This window comes from Ceratotherium simum, chromosome 4 (genome assembly GCF_057802395.1).
Source record: "Ceratotherium simum simum isolate JZ-2026a chromosome 4, ASM5780239v1, whole genome shotgun sequence".
Classification (NCBI taxonomy): domain Eukaryota; kingdom Metazoa; phylum Chordata; class Mammalia; order Perissodactyla; family Rhinocerotidae; genus Ceratotherium; species Ceratotherium simum.
In genome coordinates, this window is record NC_141903.1 from 87,199,054 (window position 1) to 87,216,422 (window position 17,369).

The 17,369-nt window shown below is 39.5% G+C and overlaps 1 protein-coding gene across 1 annotated transcript in view; it reads left to right on the forward strand.

The window, feature by feature from the left end:
* The window catches only part of ARSB (arylsulfatase B), a 168,644-nt gene extending 152,878 nt beyond the window's left edge, over positions 1-15,766 (forward strand). The window contains exons 7-8 of the mRNA XM_087430135.1: positions 12,170-12,292; positions 13,099-15,766. Coding sequence (XP_087286261.1) covers positions 12,170-12,292; positions 13,099-13,364 — 389 coding nt within the window. The 3' untranslated portion in view covers positions 13,365-15,766. The remainder of the gene's footprint in view (positions 1-12,169; positions 12,293-13,098) is intronic.
* The last annotated feature ends 1,603 nt before the right edge of the window (positions 15,767-17,369 follow it).

A 17,369-nucleotide genomic window follows, 5' to 3' on the forward strand; every position in this document is an offset into this window, starting at 1 on the left:
ACCACGCTGTACAGTAGATCTCTAGAACTTATCCATCTTGCATAACTGCAACTTTGTCCCTTTGACTAATACCTCCCCATTTCCTATAATTTTCTAAAATACTTTGTCCCCTTGGCAGCTGATTCAGATCTCACAGTTGTTACAGAGTTGGGCAGCTGATCACACCTTGATTTTTATGGCTGTCAATCAAAGGCCGTAGGTTCAACCTAAATTGAAATGATTTCTTTCAGTTGGTCAATCCATTTATCTATGTACCCAGGCCTATGGTAACTGCTGTGGGAATTCAAGAGACCTGTAACTGGGACTTTTATACTTAGATGCACAGAATACTCACCACCCGTAGGACCTCATTTCATCCTCACAATCATCCTGTGAGGTAGGCATTATTTTTATCCTTGTTTTACATAAAAGGAAAGAGGAAACCAGAGTGGTTAAATGACTTAATAAGATAATAGAAGGAAATTATTCTAAAGGCTACTAAAATGCACAGTGGTTTCTCTGAGTTCCTTTTCAGAACTAGAGAGTAATGGCATAGGGAATGCTGCTGCAAAATTCCTAACAGTCCTGTAAACCTCAGCTCTGGAGCTGGGCGGGCCATATGTGTGGCTGCTAGGGACTTTTTTCATCTCTGAAAATTAAGGAATGAGGGTCAGTAAAGCATCAGCTCAGGGTGTGGGGGTTCTAGCCAGTGTTTTGGGGGAAACTATTTTTAGATAAAAACTCCTATTTTGGGATCCAGAATGATTTTTAAAAACAAAAATCAAGACAACAGTGAACGCATTCACATCTGGGTGTGTAGTCCTTACCACACAGCAAGATGAGAGGCAGACATGGCCTGAGCTCGCAGTTTTGGGGACGTGTAAAACCCTGAGCAGACTAGAGATTTGATCCACATGTGCACCAAGCGCGTCTGAGTGGATCCCAGACTAGCTGGCACAATAATGACCTTAGTGATTTGAACTTCACTGTGAATTTGGGATCCTTTGAACTTTTCCTGGATTGACCCATGGAGAAATGGTCAGCCAATCAAATGTTTAGTATAAATAAAACTTCAGCGTAAATAAACTCTAAGAGGCACATTTGACTCACATAGTAAACTAACGAACAAGCTACTTTCAAGAACTTTTAACTTAAGCACAAAAGTTGAATGTAGTTGTGCTAATTAAACCTAAGTCTTACCTGTTCATTAAAAAACATACCTGGCAAGATTCCATATTAGGAAACACCTAATACCTTTTGCTGTAAGGAAATATCCATATGCCGTTGAAGATGCCATTAAGATGGCTTCACACTAGCCGGAAGAATAAATGGGTCATTTGAGGTAGAATAAAATTTTAAACTGATCTTTATAATTTATGAAAGTGATCAAAAACAAAAAGAGCCCAATGGAAATGAATGGCAGGCCACTAACAGGGCAGAAAAGGGACTAAACCCTAAAAGGGGCGAATTAAAGCTTCCGCTATAGTAATGCTTTCTCCTCCTAACCCTGTTCAAACTCTGGGACATGACTGGGGGAGCGAATATAAGTCCTCTCCAAACCTAGACCAGAAAAGTGGTTTGTTTTGTTTTGTTTTGTTTTCTGGTATAATAATGACCTCTGCCTACTTTTCTCCTCTTTGTAAGGTCTTCATTAAAATAATATAAAAGAAAAAACCTATATTATACTGATGATAGCTAGCATTCAGTGACAGTTATTGGCAGACATTAATACCTATTTCATAGAGCTCTTGCAAGGATTACATACATACATAGGAGTTAACGTACACTGAACACTTAACAGACTGTTTTATGTTTATAAGCATGTAGTAAGTGCTTATGGGTGTTAGCTGGTATTGTCTTTACTATTGACAATGTTGACAGTAGTCTTACAGTATACCAGACACTGGGCTAAGCACTGTGTATGCCTTATCTCACTTGCTATTGTTATACTAATTTTATATATAGTAAACTGAGGCATGGGAAGTTCAGAAAGTTGCCCAAGATTGCACGATTGGTAATAAAAACATTTGTTGTGCACTTACTATAGGCTGGACATAGTGATAATAAATGTTTCCAATGTGTTATCACATTTAGGCCCCACAACAATCCTGTGAAATAGGTAATATTATCCTCATTTTACAGATGAGGAAATTGAGGCCTAGGGAGGCCAGCTAACACCTCGGGTCACACGGCCAGTGAGCGGGGGGTGCTGAGATTTGAACCCAAACAGTCTGGCTCCAAAAGTGCTTGCACAGTACTGCTGTGCCCTGCGGCCTTCTGGGAGAGGGGAGGCAGGGGCTTCACTTCAATCACAGAGTCCTTTCCTCGGTCTTCATGGTCCTCATTACCAGCTCTAGCAGTGCTTTCCTTCAGGGTCACAACATTAACTCTTCCTGAGCCGCGTTTTCCAGCCACACCCAACTCATCCTACTTGAATAACATTCCAGAGAGGGAGAGACCCAGAGCATTCCTTCACCCCCAAAATGATGCTTGGGACTCCTCACTGCCCTGCCTGATTTTCTCTAGGCATTAAAACTTTGTTTTCTGTGAACTTTCCTCTTCTTATTTGCAAGTCAGCTAACATGTTTATTTTATTTAAGCCTTGTGTAGTTAAAAGTCTCAACGATTACATACCAAAATGTTAACAGCAGCTAATAAATTTGCAGATAATTCTAATTTACCTTTCATACATTTTTGCTTTTTCCAACTTATATACAATAAACATATAAATTACATAGTCAGAAAAAATAATGTATTTTATAAAACACAATCATAGACTATATTAGACAGCAGTTTCCAAAGAGTCAGGAGGTTGCAGTGGACAGCCAGGAGGGCAATGTTGCCTTTCATGAACAACGGAAGATCCAAAGTGTCCCCAGGCATCTTTCAGTCTCTTCCTCATTTGATGAATTCATCACTGTCATTAATTAGTGTCTTTCAAATTATATTTTAGCCACAGACCCTTTTTTCAAACAAAAATGTAGAGAAATACAATATAATTAGCAAATACTACAGGTTCTTTTAAACTGAACTAATTGAAATGGAGATGGGGAACCTAGACCCCCACCCACTAACTCACCATTCCATCTAAAGACAACTCCCAAGGTACTTCTAGAACCCCTTCTGGCCCTGGAGTACACAGTTCTCCACTGAAACCATTGGTCTACCTCATTCTGGAAGCTTGAATTCCTTCAGATTTCCAGAGGTTGCTCAGATAAGGAGCTCTATAAGTTTACTACATATTATGTAAGATAGTGATTTCCTTCATTTGCCCTAAAATTTTTTGCTGATCTCCTTTTTACATCCCAAATCAATATACATGACTAATCCATCTTATAACTGAGTATTTCTGTCTGGCTTGAAAGCTTTATTATCTCAGAGGTGGCTTTCAATTCAGAAGGAAAAGAGAAAGATTTGTTTGTTTGTGCTTCCCTCTGAACTCCGTAGTTTCTGCCCAGAGGTTAACAAATCCAATTCCCTTTTCTCATTCATCAAGCTGATGGATGGAATATTTGACACATCTGATTCATGGTTGGAATGCTTCTGCTGTCTTGACTTTTGTGATGTTTTGTTGAATCAGTTTTCTTCCTCATATTATTTTCTTCTTCTCTGCCTCATTTGGTAGTAGTTTTCCTTTGGCACTCAGTATTCTGTCTCTGGGCTTCTGTTCCCCTTGCTTCACTCTCCAAACAAATAGTCCATTTCCAGGGTTCAGTGATCACTGCATTGTAGACGGTGCTCAAATCAGTGTGTGCCTGCAGTCTCTCATATAGGGTCCAATGCTTTAGCTTCAACATGTAGTGGATATTTCTACCTTGAGTTCATATTAATTCTTCAAAGTCAGTGTGCCTAATTCCAGAATTGTAGTATCACCACTATTTCCCGCCCCAACATCTCTGTTCTACTAACATCAACAATATTCTCCCAACAATCAAACTTGAAACCATGGAATTTTATTTTTTATAACCTATAGTCACTAAATATCTTAGATTTTACCTTCAGAACTTCTCTTAGATATCTTTTTGCTCATCACTTCATGTCATAGAGTTTCAGAACACAACGCTTTCTTACCACATAGATGTTAATCAGTAAATATTTCCTAAATCTGGATCTAGTCTAACTCTGTCCGAGAAATTCCGAAAGTCATTAACATTCTAAGAAATTTCCACATCCTGTCTGTCATCTCAGCAGACTATCTAATACACTATCAATTTAATAATGAAAATACCAATTTAATAATTCAAAATCCCTTATGTATATAGACACAAAAATCCTCAACAAAATACTAGCAAATGGAATTCCGCAATGTATAAAAAGGATTATACACCATGACCAAGTGGGATTTATCCCAGGAATGTAAGGTTGGTTTAACATCCCCAAATCAATTAATGTAATACGGCATATCAATAGAATAAGGACAAAAAATACATGGTAATCACAATAGATGTAGAAAAAGCTTTTGACAAAATTCAACACATCTTCATGATAAAAGCACTCAAACTAAGAATGGAAGAGGATTTCCTCAGCCTAATAAAGGGCGTCTACAAAAACCCACAGCTGGTATCACACTTAATGGTGAAAGATTGAATTCTTTCCCCCTAAGATCAGGAACAAGAAAGGATGTCTGCTCTCACCATTTGTTTCAGCCTTATGTTGGAAATTCTAACAAGGCAGTTAGGCAAGACAAAGATATCCAAATTGGCATGGAAGAAGTAAAACTATCTGTATTTGTAGATGACGTGACCTTGTATATAAAAAAATATAGTCAACTAAAGAACTATTAGAACTAATAAACAAATTCAGTAAGGTTGCGCAATTCAAGAGCAATATACAAAAATCAATTATATTTCTATATAGTAGCAATGAATAAACCAAACACAAAATTAAGAAAACCATCCCATTTGAAAAAGCTGTATTTTGAAAACTACAAAACGTTGTTCAACGAACTTAAAGAAAACCTAAATAAATGGAGAGACATCCCATGTTTATGGATCAGAAGACCGAATATCAGTAAGATAGCAATACTCCCCAAACTGATCTACAGGTTTAGGTAATCCCTAACAGAATCACAGCTGGCTTCTTTGCAAAAATTGATAACCTGATCCTCAAATTCATAAGAAAATTCAAGGGACCCAGAGTAGCCAAAGCAATCTTGGAGGCAAAAAAGAAAAATGGTTGAAGGACTCACATTTCCTGATTTCAAAACTTACTACAAAGCTACAGTAATGAAGATAATGTGATACTGGCATAAGAAAAACATATAGATCAATGGAGCCAGAAATAAACCCTCACATTTATGGTCAATTGATTTCCACCAAGGATGTCAAGACAATTAAATAGGGAAAGAATAGTCTCTTCAACAAATGGTGCTGGGACAACTGGATTCCCCCATGCAACAGAATGGAGTTGAACTCCTACCTCCCACCATATATAAATGTAATTCAAAATGAATCAAAGACCTAAACATAAGAGCTAAAACTACAAACTCTTAAAAGAAAACATAGATGTAAATCTTCATGACCTTGGATTGGGCGATGGTTTCTTAGATATTATCCAAAAGCACAAGCCACATAATAAAAATCAGATAAATTGGAATTCCTCAAAATTAAAAACTTTCATTTTTCAAAAGACACTATCAACAAAGTGAAAAGACAATCCATAGAATAGATAAAATGTTTGCATCTGATAAGGGACTTGTATCTAGAATATAAAGAACTCTTACAACTAAACAATAAAGAGACAAATAACCCAATTAAAAACGGGCAAAGGATCTGAATAGACATTTCCCCAAAGAGGATACACAAATGGCCAATAAATACATGAAAGGATGCTCAACTTCATTAGTCATCAGGAAGATACAAATCCAAACCACGATGAGATACCTCTTCACACCCACTAGGATGACTATAATTAAAAGACAGACAATAACAAGTGTTGACAAGGAAATTGGAACCCTCAATCACTGCTGGTGGGAATATAAAATGGATCAGCCCCTTTGGAGCAGTCCTGCAGTTCTTCAAAAGATTAAATATAGAGTTACCATATGATTCAGCAATTCCTCTCCTTGATGTATACCCAAAAGAAATGAAAACATACATGCACACAAAAACTTGTACATGAGTGTTCATAGCAGCATTTTTCATAATAGCCAGAGAGTGGAAACACCAAATGTCCATCAACTGCTGAAGAGATAAATAAAATCGACATATCTATACAATGGAATATTAGTCAGCCATAAAAAGGAATGCAGTATTGCTACATGTTACAATATGGATGAACTTTGAAACCATTATGCTGAGTTAAATAAGCCACATATTGTATGATTCCAATTATAGGAAATGTCCATTTATATGAAAAGACCACATATTATATGATTCCATTTATAGGAAGTGTCCAGAATAGGTAAATCCAAAGAAACAGAAAGTAGCTTAGGGGTTACTTAGAGCTAGAGGGTGTGGGATGAAATGAGGAATGACTGCTAATGGTGCAGGTGTAAAATGGTATAAAGAAATGGTGTGAAATTTATTGTGATGATTGCACAACTCTATGAATATGCTAAAAACCACTGAATTTTACACTCTAAAGGAGTGAATGGTATCATATGTGAATTATATCTTAATAAAGCTGTTAGAAAAAAATAGTTCAATCTTTAAAAAAATATTTCAATTCCTCTTGTGTCTCTCTATTGATGAGAAGGAAAAGTGACAATACCTCAGCTTCCCTTGAAGTTGCTTCACCCCATCTATCCAACGATCTTACCTAAACCTCCAACAGCAATTGCAGCACTGTCCTTCAAATGCACTTGATTATTGGGACTGCTTCTCTCATTCTTCAGTCTAAAATTCCCTTCTTCACCTTTTGTTTATCCAATTTTTAGTCATTCATTGTTTCAGTAAGCATTGTTGAGTGTTTGTCGTTGATGTGCCAAGGCTGGGCTACACTTTGGGGTTATAGAGATGCGTCAGACTTAGGCCATACCCTAAGTTTTTTTACACTAGAAGAGGGGTGGGATGGAGTGGTAAATAATGAAGAGATGCATCTTTCAAGTCTTACCTGAAGTCCTACTTCCTTCATAAGTCTTTCCTCTGTGCTTCAGCCTTTATCAACTTCTTTCTACCATGACCTTTTATAATATTTACTGTTTGACCTTAACCATATTCTGCCTCAGGGTGTTATTTAACCATTTCATCCTAATTAATTTGTAAGATTACAAATACACAGAGCCCTGTGTATTAGTTTTCTATTGCTGCTGTAACAAATTACCACAAACTTAGTGGCTTAAAATGACACAGATGTATTATCTTATAGTTCTGTAGGTCAGAAGTCCAACACAGTCTCACAGGGCTAAGCTCAAGGTGTCAGCAGTGCTGTGTCCCCTTCTGGTGGTCTAGGATAGAATCCATTTCCTTGCGTTTCCCAGCTTCTAGTGGCTGCCCACATTCCTTAGCTCAAGGCACCCTTCTTCCATCTTCAAACCCAGCAACGTTGCATCTCTCTGACCCTTCTTCTGCGGCCACATCTCCCTCTGACCACAGTCAAGAAATAGTCTGTGCTTTTATGGACTCGTGTGATTAGATTGGGCCCACCCAGATAATCTGGGGTACTATCCACATCTCAAGGTCCTTACCCCTAATCATATTTACAAAGTCTCTTTTGCCACGTATGGTCCATAGTCATCGGTTCTAGGGGGATTAGTCATGGACATCTTTAGGGGCTGTTACCCTACCCACCACACCCTGTTGTATATACTTCTTTGTATTACAGCGTATGAGCCTCATACCATGTTGACAATAGATGGAAAAAGATGTACTGTACAAACACTAACAACAACAACAACGACAGCTAATACTGGGGTATCTGTACTTCAGACAAAGTAGACTTAACAGGGGAAAACATTATTAGAGATAAAGAGGGGTTTTTCAAAATTATAAAAAGAGCAATCTTCCAGAAAATTATAATGCTTCTAAGTTTGTAAGCACTTAATAATATAGTGTCAAAATGTGTGAAGCAAAAAATGAGAGCACTAAAAGGAGAAATAAACAAATTCTCAATCATAGTGAGAGATTTTTAACAGAACCCTCCCAATAACAGATAGAACAAGCAAGCAAACCAAAAGTCATCACAAATAAAAAAAGATCTGAATCTCATAGTGAGCAAACTGTGACATATATGATACAGAGGTCACTGCACCCAACAACTTGAGAATATGTGCTGTTTTCAAGAGAGAACGGAACATTTAGCAATTTAGCAGAGTCACTGGATAGAAGGTCAATATGCCAAAAAGTCAATTGAATTTTTATATACCAGGAACAAACATTCAGAATATGAAATGTATTTTAAAATATTGTTTATAATAGGTTCAAAAAAGATCAACCAACTAGGAGTAAACCTAAGAAAAGGTGTAAGACTTCTACACAGAAAATCATAAGACATTGTCAAGAGAAAAATTTTAAAAACCTAAATGAACCTTGGGATCCACCACACTCATGACTTGTAAGCCTCAATATTTTAAGACACCAATACTCCCAAACTGATCCCTGGAGTCACTACTATCCTAATCAATATCCCAGCAGCTATTTTGTGAAACTTGACGAGCTGATTCTGATCCTAAAATGTATATTGAAAATGCAAAAGGCCAATAATGATTAAATCAATCTTGAAGATCACGAAGTTGGGGATTTACACAATTAGATAGAAAAACTTATAAATCTACAGTAATTAAGACAGTGTGGTATTAGCACAAGGATAGACAAGTAGACCAGAGGACAGAATAGAAACTCTAGAGCAGGCTGTCCAATGCAGTAGCCACTAGCCACATGTGGCAATTTAAGTTTAAATTAATTAAAATTAAATTAAAAACTCAGTTCCTCAGTTGTGCTAGGCACATTTCATGTGCTCAGTAGCCACATGTGACTAGTGGCTGCTGCATTGGACAGTGCAGATTAGAACATCTCCATCACTGCAGAAAGTTCTATTGGAATGTGCTGCTCTAGAGACAGACTCACCACATGTGGAAATACGATTTTTGACAAAGATGTCACTGGAGATGAGTGGAAGAGAACTGTCTTTTCAATAAATGGTGCCTTCCGTTGATAGCCATATTTTAAAAATGAATCTTGATTTCTACGTCACTTCATACACAGAAATCAATCCCTGGTGGGTTCTAAGTCTAAATGTGAGCGGTTGTGGAATTTTCATGCAATGGAATACTAGCCAGCAATGAAAATGCATGAGGTGCTGGGAACAGACTGAACCTCAACACCAAGGGTGAATCTCACAAACATTATGTTGATCAGATAGAGGCAGAAATGAAAGAGGACGTGCTGTGTGGTTTCCATTTATACAAAGTTCAGAAGCAGGCAAAAAAATCTCTACTGTTTAAAGTTAGGATGGCAGTTACCCCCGGGAGGGGAGGGTAGTAACTGGAGGCTGCAAACGTGGGTTTCTGAAGTCCTAGTAATGTTCTTTCTTGAGTGCAGGGGAGAGTCCACTCTTCATCAAGTGTGATTTGTGCTCTTTATAGGTGTTATTTAAAAATTGTTAATTGTTGCAAAGATTGTTAAGTCTGAAAGTATCAGGTATAGGATATGGAGAAATGGGGAGATGACTGGTAGGAGGGCCAACTAGCATGTGTTATAAAGTTGGAAGTGTGTGTGCCTTGCAACTGGACAGTTCTACTTCTAGACACACACACTAGAGAAACTCTTGCACATGTGCACAAGGAGATGTGGGCAACCATGTTTGTTGCAGGATATCTTATAATAGCAAAAAAAAAAAAATTAAAGCAGCCTAGATGCCCATCAACAGGGGAATGGATAAATAAAATGTGATATTTTTATGTAGTGAAAAATTAAACAGTTAAAAGAAATATATGTACATTTATTATCACAGAACTCTAAAAATACTATAGTGGATGAAAAAGTAGCTTACAGAATATGTATAGCATAACACAGACGTACATCTTTAAAGTATAGACAGTACTATATATTATTCCTTGACACACATATATGTTACTGAATTTTAAAGTGGCTGAAGGAAACTCTGTACACTGAAGTCATGACAGCAGCAGCTTCGCGGGGAGTGGATGAAGGGACTGGGATTGAGGATGGGGACAAAGGAGACTGTCACTTCATCCTCATGGCCCTGTTTCTTTTATTTTTTAAAAAAAGCAAATATGACAAAATGTTAACATCTGTTCATTCTGGGTGACGGCTCAGAGTGTTAGCCATATTATTCTTTGTAAATTTCTCTTTGTTTAATTCCTCAAAATGAAAAAAAATAACGTTGAGATAACAGCATCTTTCATCATTTAGTCTTCAACTTATTTATTGTTTAGGTATTTTATGTTCCTATTTGTTTTAAGAAAAAATGTGTATAAGTATAGCTGAGATAGCTAAATTTCCTTTTTTTGTGTCTGTTCACAAAGCATAGTTATTTTATTTAACATTCTTTGGTATCAAAACATGGCCTTTCTACAGACTTGTGAGGAGTAGGTCATGAGGGCGCGCAGTTCTACCATAGTCTGTAAATGGAGAATGCACTTCCTGTGATAGACGTCCTCATGTGCCTCAGTCACTAGGAGCATCTGTTTGTACCGGAGCCAAAATGGCCACAAGCAAACAGAGAAACGAGAAGTCGAAAAGATTTCCCCCTGGTGCTAATGATTTGTTGGTACGTGATTGTTAAGACTGAAGGTCTGAAACACCAGTGTTTACTGGCTCAGTCTCCAGTCTGTCTCTCCAGGGTCATTTCCACAAGAGTGACAAAAGAATGGGACCCTGCCTTTCCCACCACTGACAGTGCTTCCTGCATTAAACCCTGAGCAGCACAGAAGTCCCCTCTGGCAGGGAGGAGGCTGCTCTCCAGGTCCTTTGTAACGGGAAGACACACAGACGCCGTGGTGGAGAGTGCACTCTTCCAGACACATCACACACACGGCTGTTCATCACTGTCAGGTAGTCTAGCAGCCTTTGGAAGTGCACCCAAGGTGACTGCTGTGACCATATTTGAAAAGTTAACAGATAAACGTGGACTTTAAATATTATACAGTTAGATCCTAAGTTGAGGCTTTTAAACGTGCACAGGGAGGAGTTGCCCTAACAGATCCCCCAGGGTCTTCAACTAGAGTAGAACTCAGGTCTCTCTTGCTGCACCTTATTTGCTCCTCGCCACCAGGGGTGAAGGAGGGAGGTATCCAGAAGACAGAACTGAGCATGCTCAATTCAGACCCCTTTGTCTGTCTAGTTTCGGAGCCAGCCTGTCCTCAGGATATATGTCAGACTCTGGTCTGCTCTCAGCTGTGCGCTCTGAGGGAGCCCAGGCGGGGTCCAGCAAGATCAGTGATGGGTGCTTTAGTCTTTCTAAGTCAAGGGTCAGTTATTAGCAAGGCTTCTGCCATAGATCTGAAGCTATGCTCTCTGCAATCAATTTTATCAGTAACAAAAGCAATATTTTTAGCTCCATCTGTTTGGCCTCTGTGGTTCCAGACTCAAGAGGGGAAGGGGGGGCAGGTTTTATTAATTGCTGCCATCAAAAACCTGATGATCAATTAATATAAGACCTCAGATGATAAATTAATGTAATCCATGATACCAACCAATAATTTGTATATCAGATTCATTCTTACACCCATAATTATCCTGTCAGAATAGTTAACTGAACGTTGCTCACTTACTTTTAGATTTCGTAAGTATGGTTAAAAAAATAAATATATGTACTATTTATCGTGGCATGCTTGAATTCTCATAGCTTGAGATAGACTCCATTAAAACGTACATTTTATAATATATTATCTACACAAGTATATATATATACACACAGAAAATGTATTTATTTAATTAAGTCATTTAGCAGCAAAAACAAAACACACAAAAAACAACCCACTGTGCTGTAACACTGTTCTGCATGTGGCCAGCTATACATTGGCAGAACATGGTGATTTTTGAGGATGAATTAGTGTTCTAATCTCTCTGAGATTTCCTTTATATTTGTGGTGGTTTATGACTGACGTTTAAGGTAACTGTAGCTTTCTGTTAATATTTAATAGAAGATTCATTTCTGTGGCAGGATACACATTTACTCTCCAGCGTTGAATAAAAGCTACTGCTCTGCAAGAAGGACATAAAATGTTGATTTATAACAACACATTCCAATAACAGTGATCTAATTCTTCCAAACCATTTCTTCGCAGGTCCTGGGAAGAGCATGTCTCCAGAAAAGTATGATTCTTCTCTTCCAGAATATTCGGCCTTCAACACATCTATCCATGCTGCAATCAGACACAGGAACTGGAAACTCCTCACTGGCTACCCAGGTAGGATGCTTACATTTCCCACCAGAACATGAAGGAGATCTTACCAAAAACAACTGCCTTTTGCAAAACATATCTCTGGGGCTGTGGAATGAGGCAGCCGAATGAGGAGGAGTGGTGTAATCTACTGGTCCTGGCCAAAAAAAATTTGAGAATTAACTGTAGGGAGGAGTGAAAGGAAGAAATGCCACTCTAATGCTTCATAAAAAATAGGGATTTCAGGTATGTGTGGCTATCAAGCACAGCACAGCTAGCTAGCAAAGAGAATCTCTGAAAGCTACATCCTCAACCAGTGGTGCAGCTGCCAGAGGAGGTTGCTTCCTCTGAACGCATTCTCTAAAAGTAACATCTTTTAAATACTTTTTAAGTATGTGGTATGATGGTTAAGCCTGTGATGCAATTAAACAGTGATTAAAATGAAGACATTCTTGGCATCTGCAGCAAGACAATTCTTCATTGTTTGGGACTATCCCATGTGTTGCAAGACATTTTAGCATCCCTGGCCCATGACAACTAAATGCTAGTAGCACCCCCCAAGTCACTGTGACAACTAAAATCCCTCCCCCCACATACATGTGCATACATGCACATTCCTGGACGCCCCTGGTTGGGAAGCAGTGAGACATGTCTAGTTAAAGCTCCAGAAGTCAGAGTCTGAGACAGGTCTAGACACAGCATCAAGGGCCACATCTTTTTTATGTGTCCGTGCCCACAACCCTGCTCACCCTTGTCCCCCAGACTCCTTCCTCAAAGTCAGAACCTGCCTACCATGCTCCTTCCCCATATAAACTGTTATATTTCTTCGCCAGGCTGTGGTTACTGGTTCCCTCCACCATCTCAGTACAATGGTTCTGCGATACCCCCACTAGACCCACCGACCAAGACCTTCTGGCTCTTTGATATTGATCGGGACCCAGAAGAAAGACATGACCTGTCGAGAGAATATCCTCATGTCGTCCAGCAGCTCCTCTCCCGTCTGCAGTTCTACCACAAACACTCAGTGCCCGTGTACTTCCCGGCACAAGACCCCCGCTGTGACCCCAAGAGCACTGGGGCTTGGGGCCCTTGGATGTAGGATGTCAGGCGGCCTGGGGAGCAGGAAAACCTCTCTGTTGCAAGTTGGACGTCAGGCCTTTTCTTGTGTGACTCTTTTCTCATTTGTTCTCCCCACCTGTGTTCATCCAGCCTTTCTCTCATTCCTAAACCACATGAGGTGTCTAATTTCAACCCCTAGTGCATGTAAGAAGCTGATAAAATCTGGAACACTCCTGCTGCTGGCTGGGGCATGTGTCTAGAGGAGAGGGTGACTGGGTTCATCCCCTTTTTCCTGAGCTCTGGGGCAGCTGGAACTTGATTTAAAATAGGAAGTTATTGAGTCCTGGCGGCTGGAGCAGCTGGCTCTTTTTGTCTCACAAGTCAGATGTTAGATTCCCCTCTGCCCATAGCCAGGTTTTATTGGAGTGACTCACATTTTTTGTAACAAATGAAGGGAGCAGACAATTGTTAATGGTTCTGTTGGCCGCAGGCTCTCCCTTTCTGTGAGAGATTGTGTTCAGGCATTCCATGTGAGTAACCCGCCTCAGTTCACCCCTCACTGCCTCATCTCGTTCCTCACCTTGTCACTCATCCGTCACGGAGCATGAGGCCCATTTCGTTGTTAAGGTCAGCATGGCAATATGCCTACTCCTTGGTTTTGGTTTTTACAATAAAGAAATGTGTTTTTATCCCCAAGTTTTTTCCCAGCTGTTGCTCATTTTATCTAGACCTCCTGCTGCCCCCCACCCCCTATGGCTCTTTTCCTTCCCTTCCTTTTGACTCAGGCGTTCTGTGCCTGGGAATGCGGCTTTGCTTCTCCGTCACAAGCACCACTGATTTTTGGAACACTGCTGAGCCCTGCCTGCCTTTTGCCCCAAACACTGAAGCTAGAGCCCTGCCCAGAGAAGGTGGTTGAGTATGGCTCTGTGAGCCTGCTCACAGTGGACACGAAGAGGGCTGGGTGGGGATGCCTGGGTCTGTGTCGTCTGTTTGGGGAGGTGTTTTCTAGTGGAGTGGAGTTTATTATCATGAAGGCGGCTTTGTCTCATAATATATTGAGTTGCACTGCTGTTCCCTAGCAGTGAGGAGAAGCCTTGGGAAGGATAACGTTGTCGTCAGGTGATGGAAAGGGCGGTATGGAAAAGGAAATGGCCAGCATCTGGGATACTGGGCCCTGGTAAAGCAAAGGAGGGCACATCCACATTTCTCTCATTCTCTCAGTTTCACTGCTTGTGTTGAGGTTCTGGGGGCAGGGAAAGGAGATGCACAGAAGGACCTGCCAGCCCTTTCTCATTCCCACTAACATCTTACTGATACAGATCAGTCCAGATTAGCTCCAAAGAGTGTCAAACTTGGAGAAATATGTGCAAAAACTTTACTTTTTTTGTGCATTAGTTCCATTCGTTCCTTCACTGCTTATCACTAGTGCCTAGTACATAGAAGGCACTCAATATACACTTTAAAAATTAATGAATGAATGACAAATGAGTAAATGAGCAAGTCTCACACCACAAAAGGTGCTGGTCCAATGGGCTGGATACAGGGGTAGTATAAATGTCTTCCAACATCTGCTTTTCTGCTCTTGAGCTGCCCTCCTGGGGTAGGAGCACAGTCTGCCTGCGTATCTGAGCAGTCACAAGATGCACCATAGTAAAGTTGTAATGTCCTCTCCAGGGGCGGGGGCATATGCCTACCAAAGGTACTCTTTTGCCAATAATCCTCAGTTCTGTTCTTCATAGGATGCTAGAAACTAAGCCCACCAAATAATAGGATATACGTTCTGGTACAGCCATCCTGCAATTCAGCAGCAATATTTTCTGGTCACTACTAACTTGTATGAAATTATGGTGATTGGAAGGAAGTGGTGCTAGAACTAATGACACCTATTACCAACATGTACCCTACTCCTGGGTTGGCAAACAGCTGGCCAAAATGCTGTTACCTCTCACTCCCAAGCCTGTGGCAGATATTATGAACTAACTGAGCCGAGATGTTCCTTCTGGATCCTTCTAATCCCAGGGCTGTCGGTAGCCATTAATGCTATAAGATTGGAGGCCATCAGTACATGACACCTATTTGCCCTCTCTGCTGTGCTCCCGGCAGCTGTCTCCAATTCCAGTTCCTTGATTGCTGCGTTCAGTCTGGATGTTCTGCACTTGATGGATTTAAAAGGAATTTTCAAGACTAACTTTTTGTAAAACTTTTGAGTCTTTATTGTATCCATCATAGAATGTATCTCATTATATTTTCTTCTTCTGTACAAGAATGTGAACAGATTCATATGTTGTCATTAGGAGTTTCAGTGTTATTTCTTTCTGAATTTGATTGCCTTTAAAGAAGGGTTTCATTTATTTAATTGTTTTTCTTCATTGTTTCTTTGTTACTACACAATTGTTCCAGATTTTGGAGACAAAAAAAAATTAAATTTATCTTTTAAAAATGTGTCAGCCGTGAGTATGAGGTTTCCATTTGGGTGATGAAAAAGTTCTGGGACTAGTTGGTGGTGATGGTTGCACAACATCATTGAATGCACTTAATGCCACTGAATGGTACGCTTTAAAATGGTTAAAACGATAAATTGTAAGTTCTGTAGTTTTTACCACAATTTTAAAAATCTGTCAGCCCATTTTATGGTATGTGAATTATATCTCAATAAGGCTATGAAGTAAATAAATATAGCAAAACTATCAGAGCTAAAAAAAAAATGTGTCAGTCATTTCCCCAAGTATACAAGCTATAAGATAATAGAGGGAGGTCTAGAGAGGGTAGGAGTGAATATAACGTGATATAGGAGAGTGTATTAGTTCTCTATTGCTACATAACAAATTGCCCCCAAATTTAGCAGCTTAAAACAATGAACATTTATTATTCCACCCATTATATGAAGGTCAGGACTCTAGGAATGGTTTAGTTGGGTGGTTCTGGCTCAGCATCTCTCATGAGATTGTAGTCAAGCAGCTGACCAGAGCTGAGTCATCTGAAGGCTTGACTGGGGCTGGAGGATCCACTTGCAAGGTGACTCACTCAAAAGGTTCTTGGCTAGAGGCCTCAGTTGCTTGCCCTGTGGGCCTCTCCATGGGCTGCTTACATATCCTCACAGGTGGCAGTTAACTTCCAGCAGAGCAAGTAATCCAGAGCAAGAGGGAGCTACAGTGCCTTTTAGAATCTGGTCTCTGAAATCCTACACTGTCACTTCCAACTTTTTTCACTTCGTTAAAGAGGAGTCACTAAGTCCAGCCCATACAAGAGGAGGAGAATTAGGCTCCATCTTTTGAGGGAAATGTCAGATTTGTGGACATGTTTGACACCACCCCCGACAACAGAGGAGAAAGGGCAAGTGTGGCCTCCTGGGGAATAGGTTGTCCAATCAAGTCCACTTGCTTCTATCAAATGCTGCTATTTGAAGAGAGAGTAGAAAAAGCATCCAACTTTGCTCTTTAATGGTAGAATGACTATGGAGAAATCATTTAATCCTCTCTGTGCCTCATTTTTTTTCCTGGTGAAGTGATGTGTTGAATTAGATAAAACCTAAAGTCTCTTATATTTCTGGTGTCCAGAATAGTGCCTGAGTATGTAGTAGATGTTCAATAAATGTTGGTTGGTTGACTCTTAACTGACTAAACTCCAGTGCAAGGATGTGAAATAATACTGTGCTAAAAATAGCCTGAGATTGCGCTCAATCTTAAAAAATCATTCATTTTTTAAAAGTATTATAAAAGCTATTCAATCTTAATTGTAAAAAGCTTACTTGGTTTTAACCTCTTCCATTTTTTAAATATTCAGTCTTTTTCCAAGCATAACATTACTTAAATGAAGAAAATAAAAAGGAAGAATTATTTTATATCTTTTTTAAAAGTGCACCAGAGAAATAACCCAAGTGTCCATCAACAAACAAATAGATAAACAAAATGTGGTATATCCACACAATGGGATGCTATGCAGCCATAAAAAGGAATGATATTCTGACACATGCTGCAACGTGAATGAACCCTGAGGACACTGTGCTAAGTGAAAGAAGTCGGACACAAAAGGACAAATATTATAT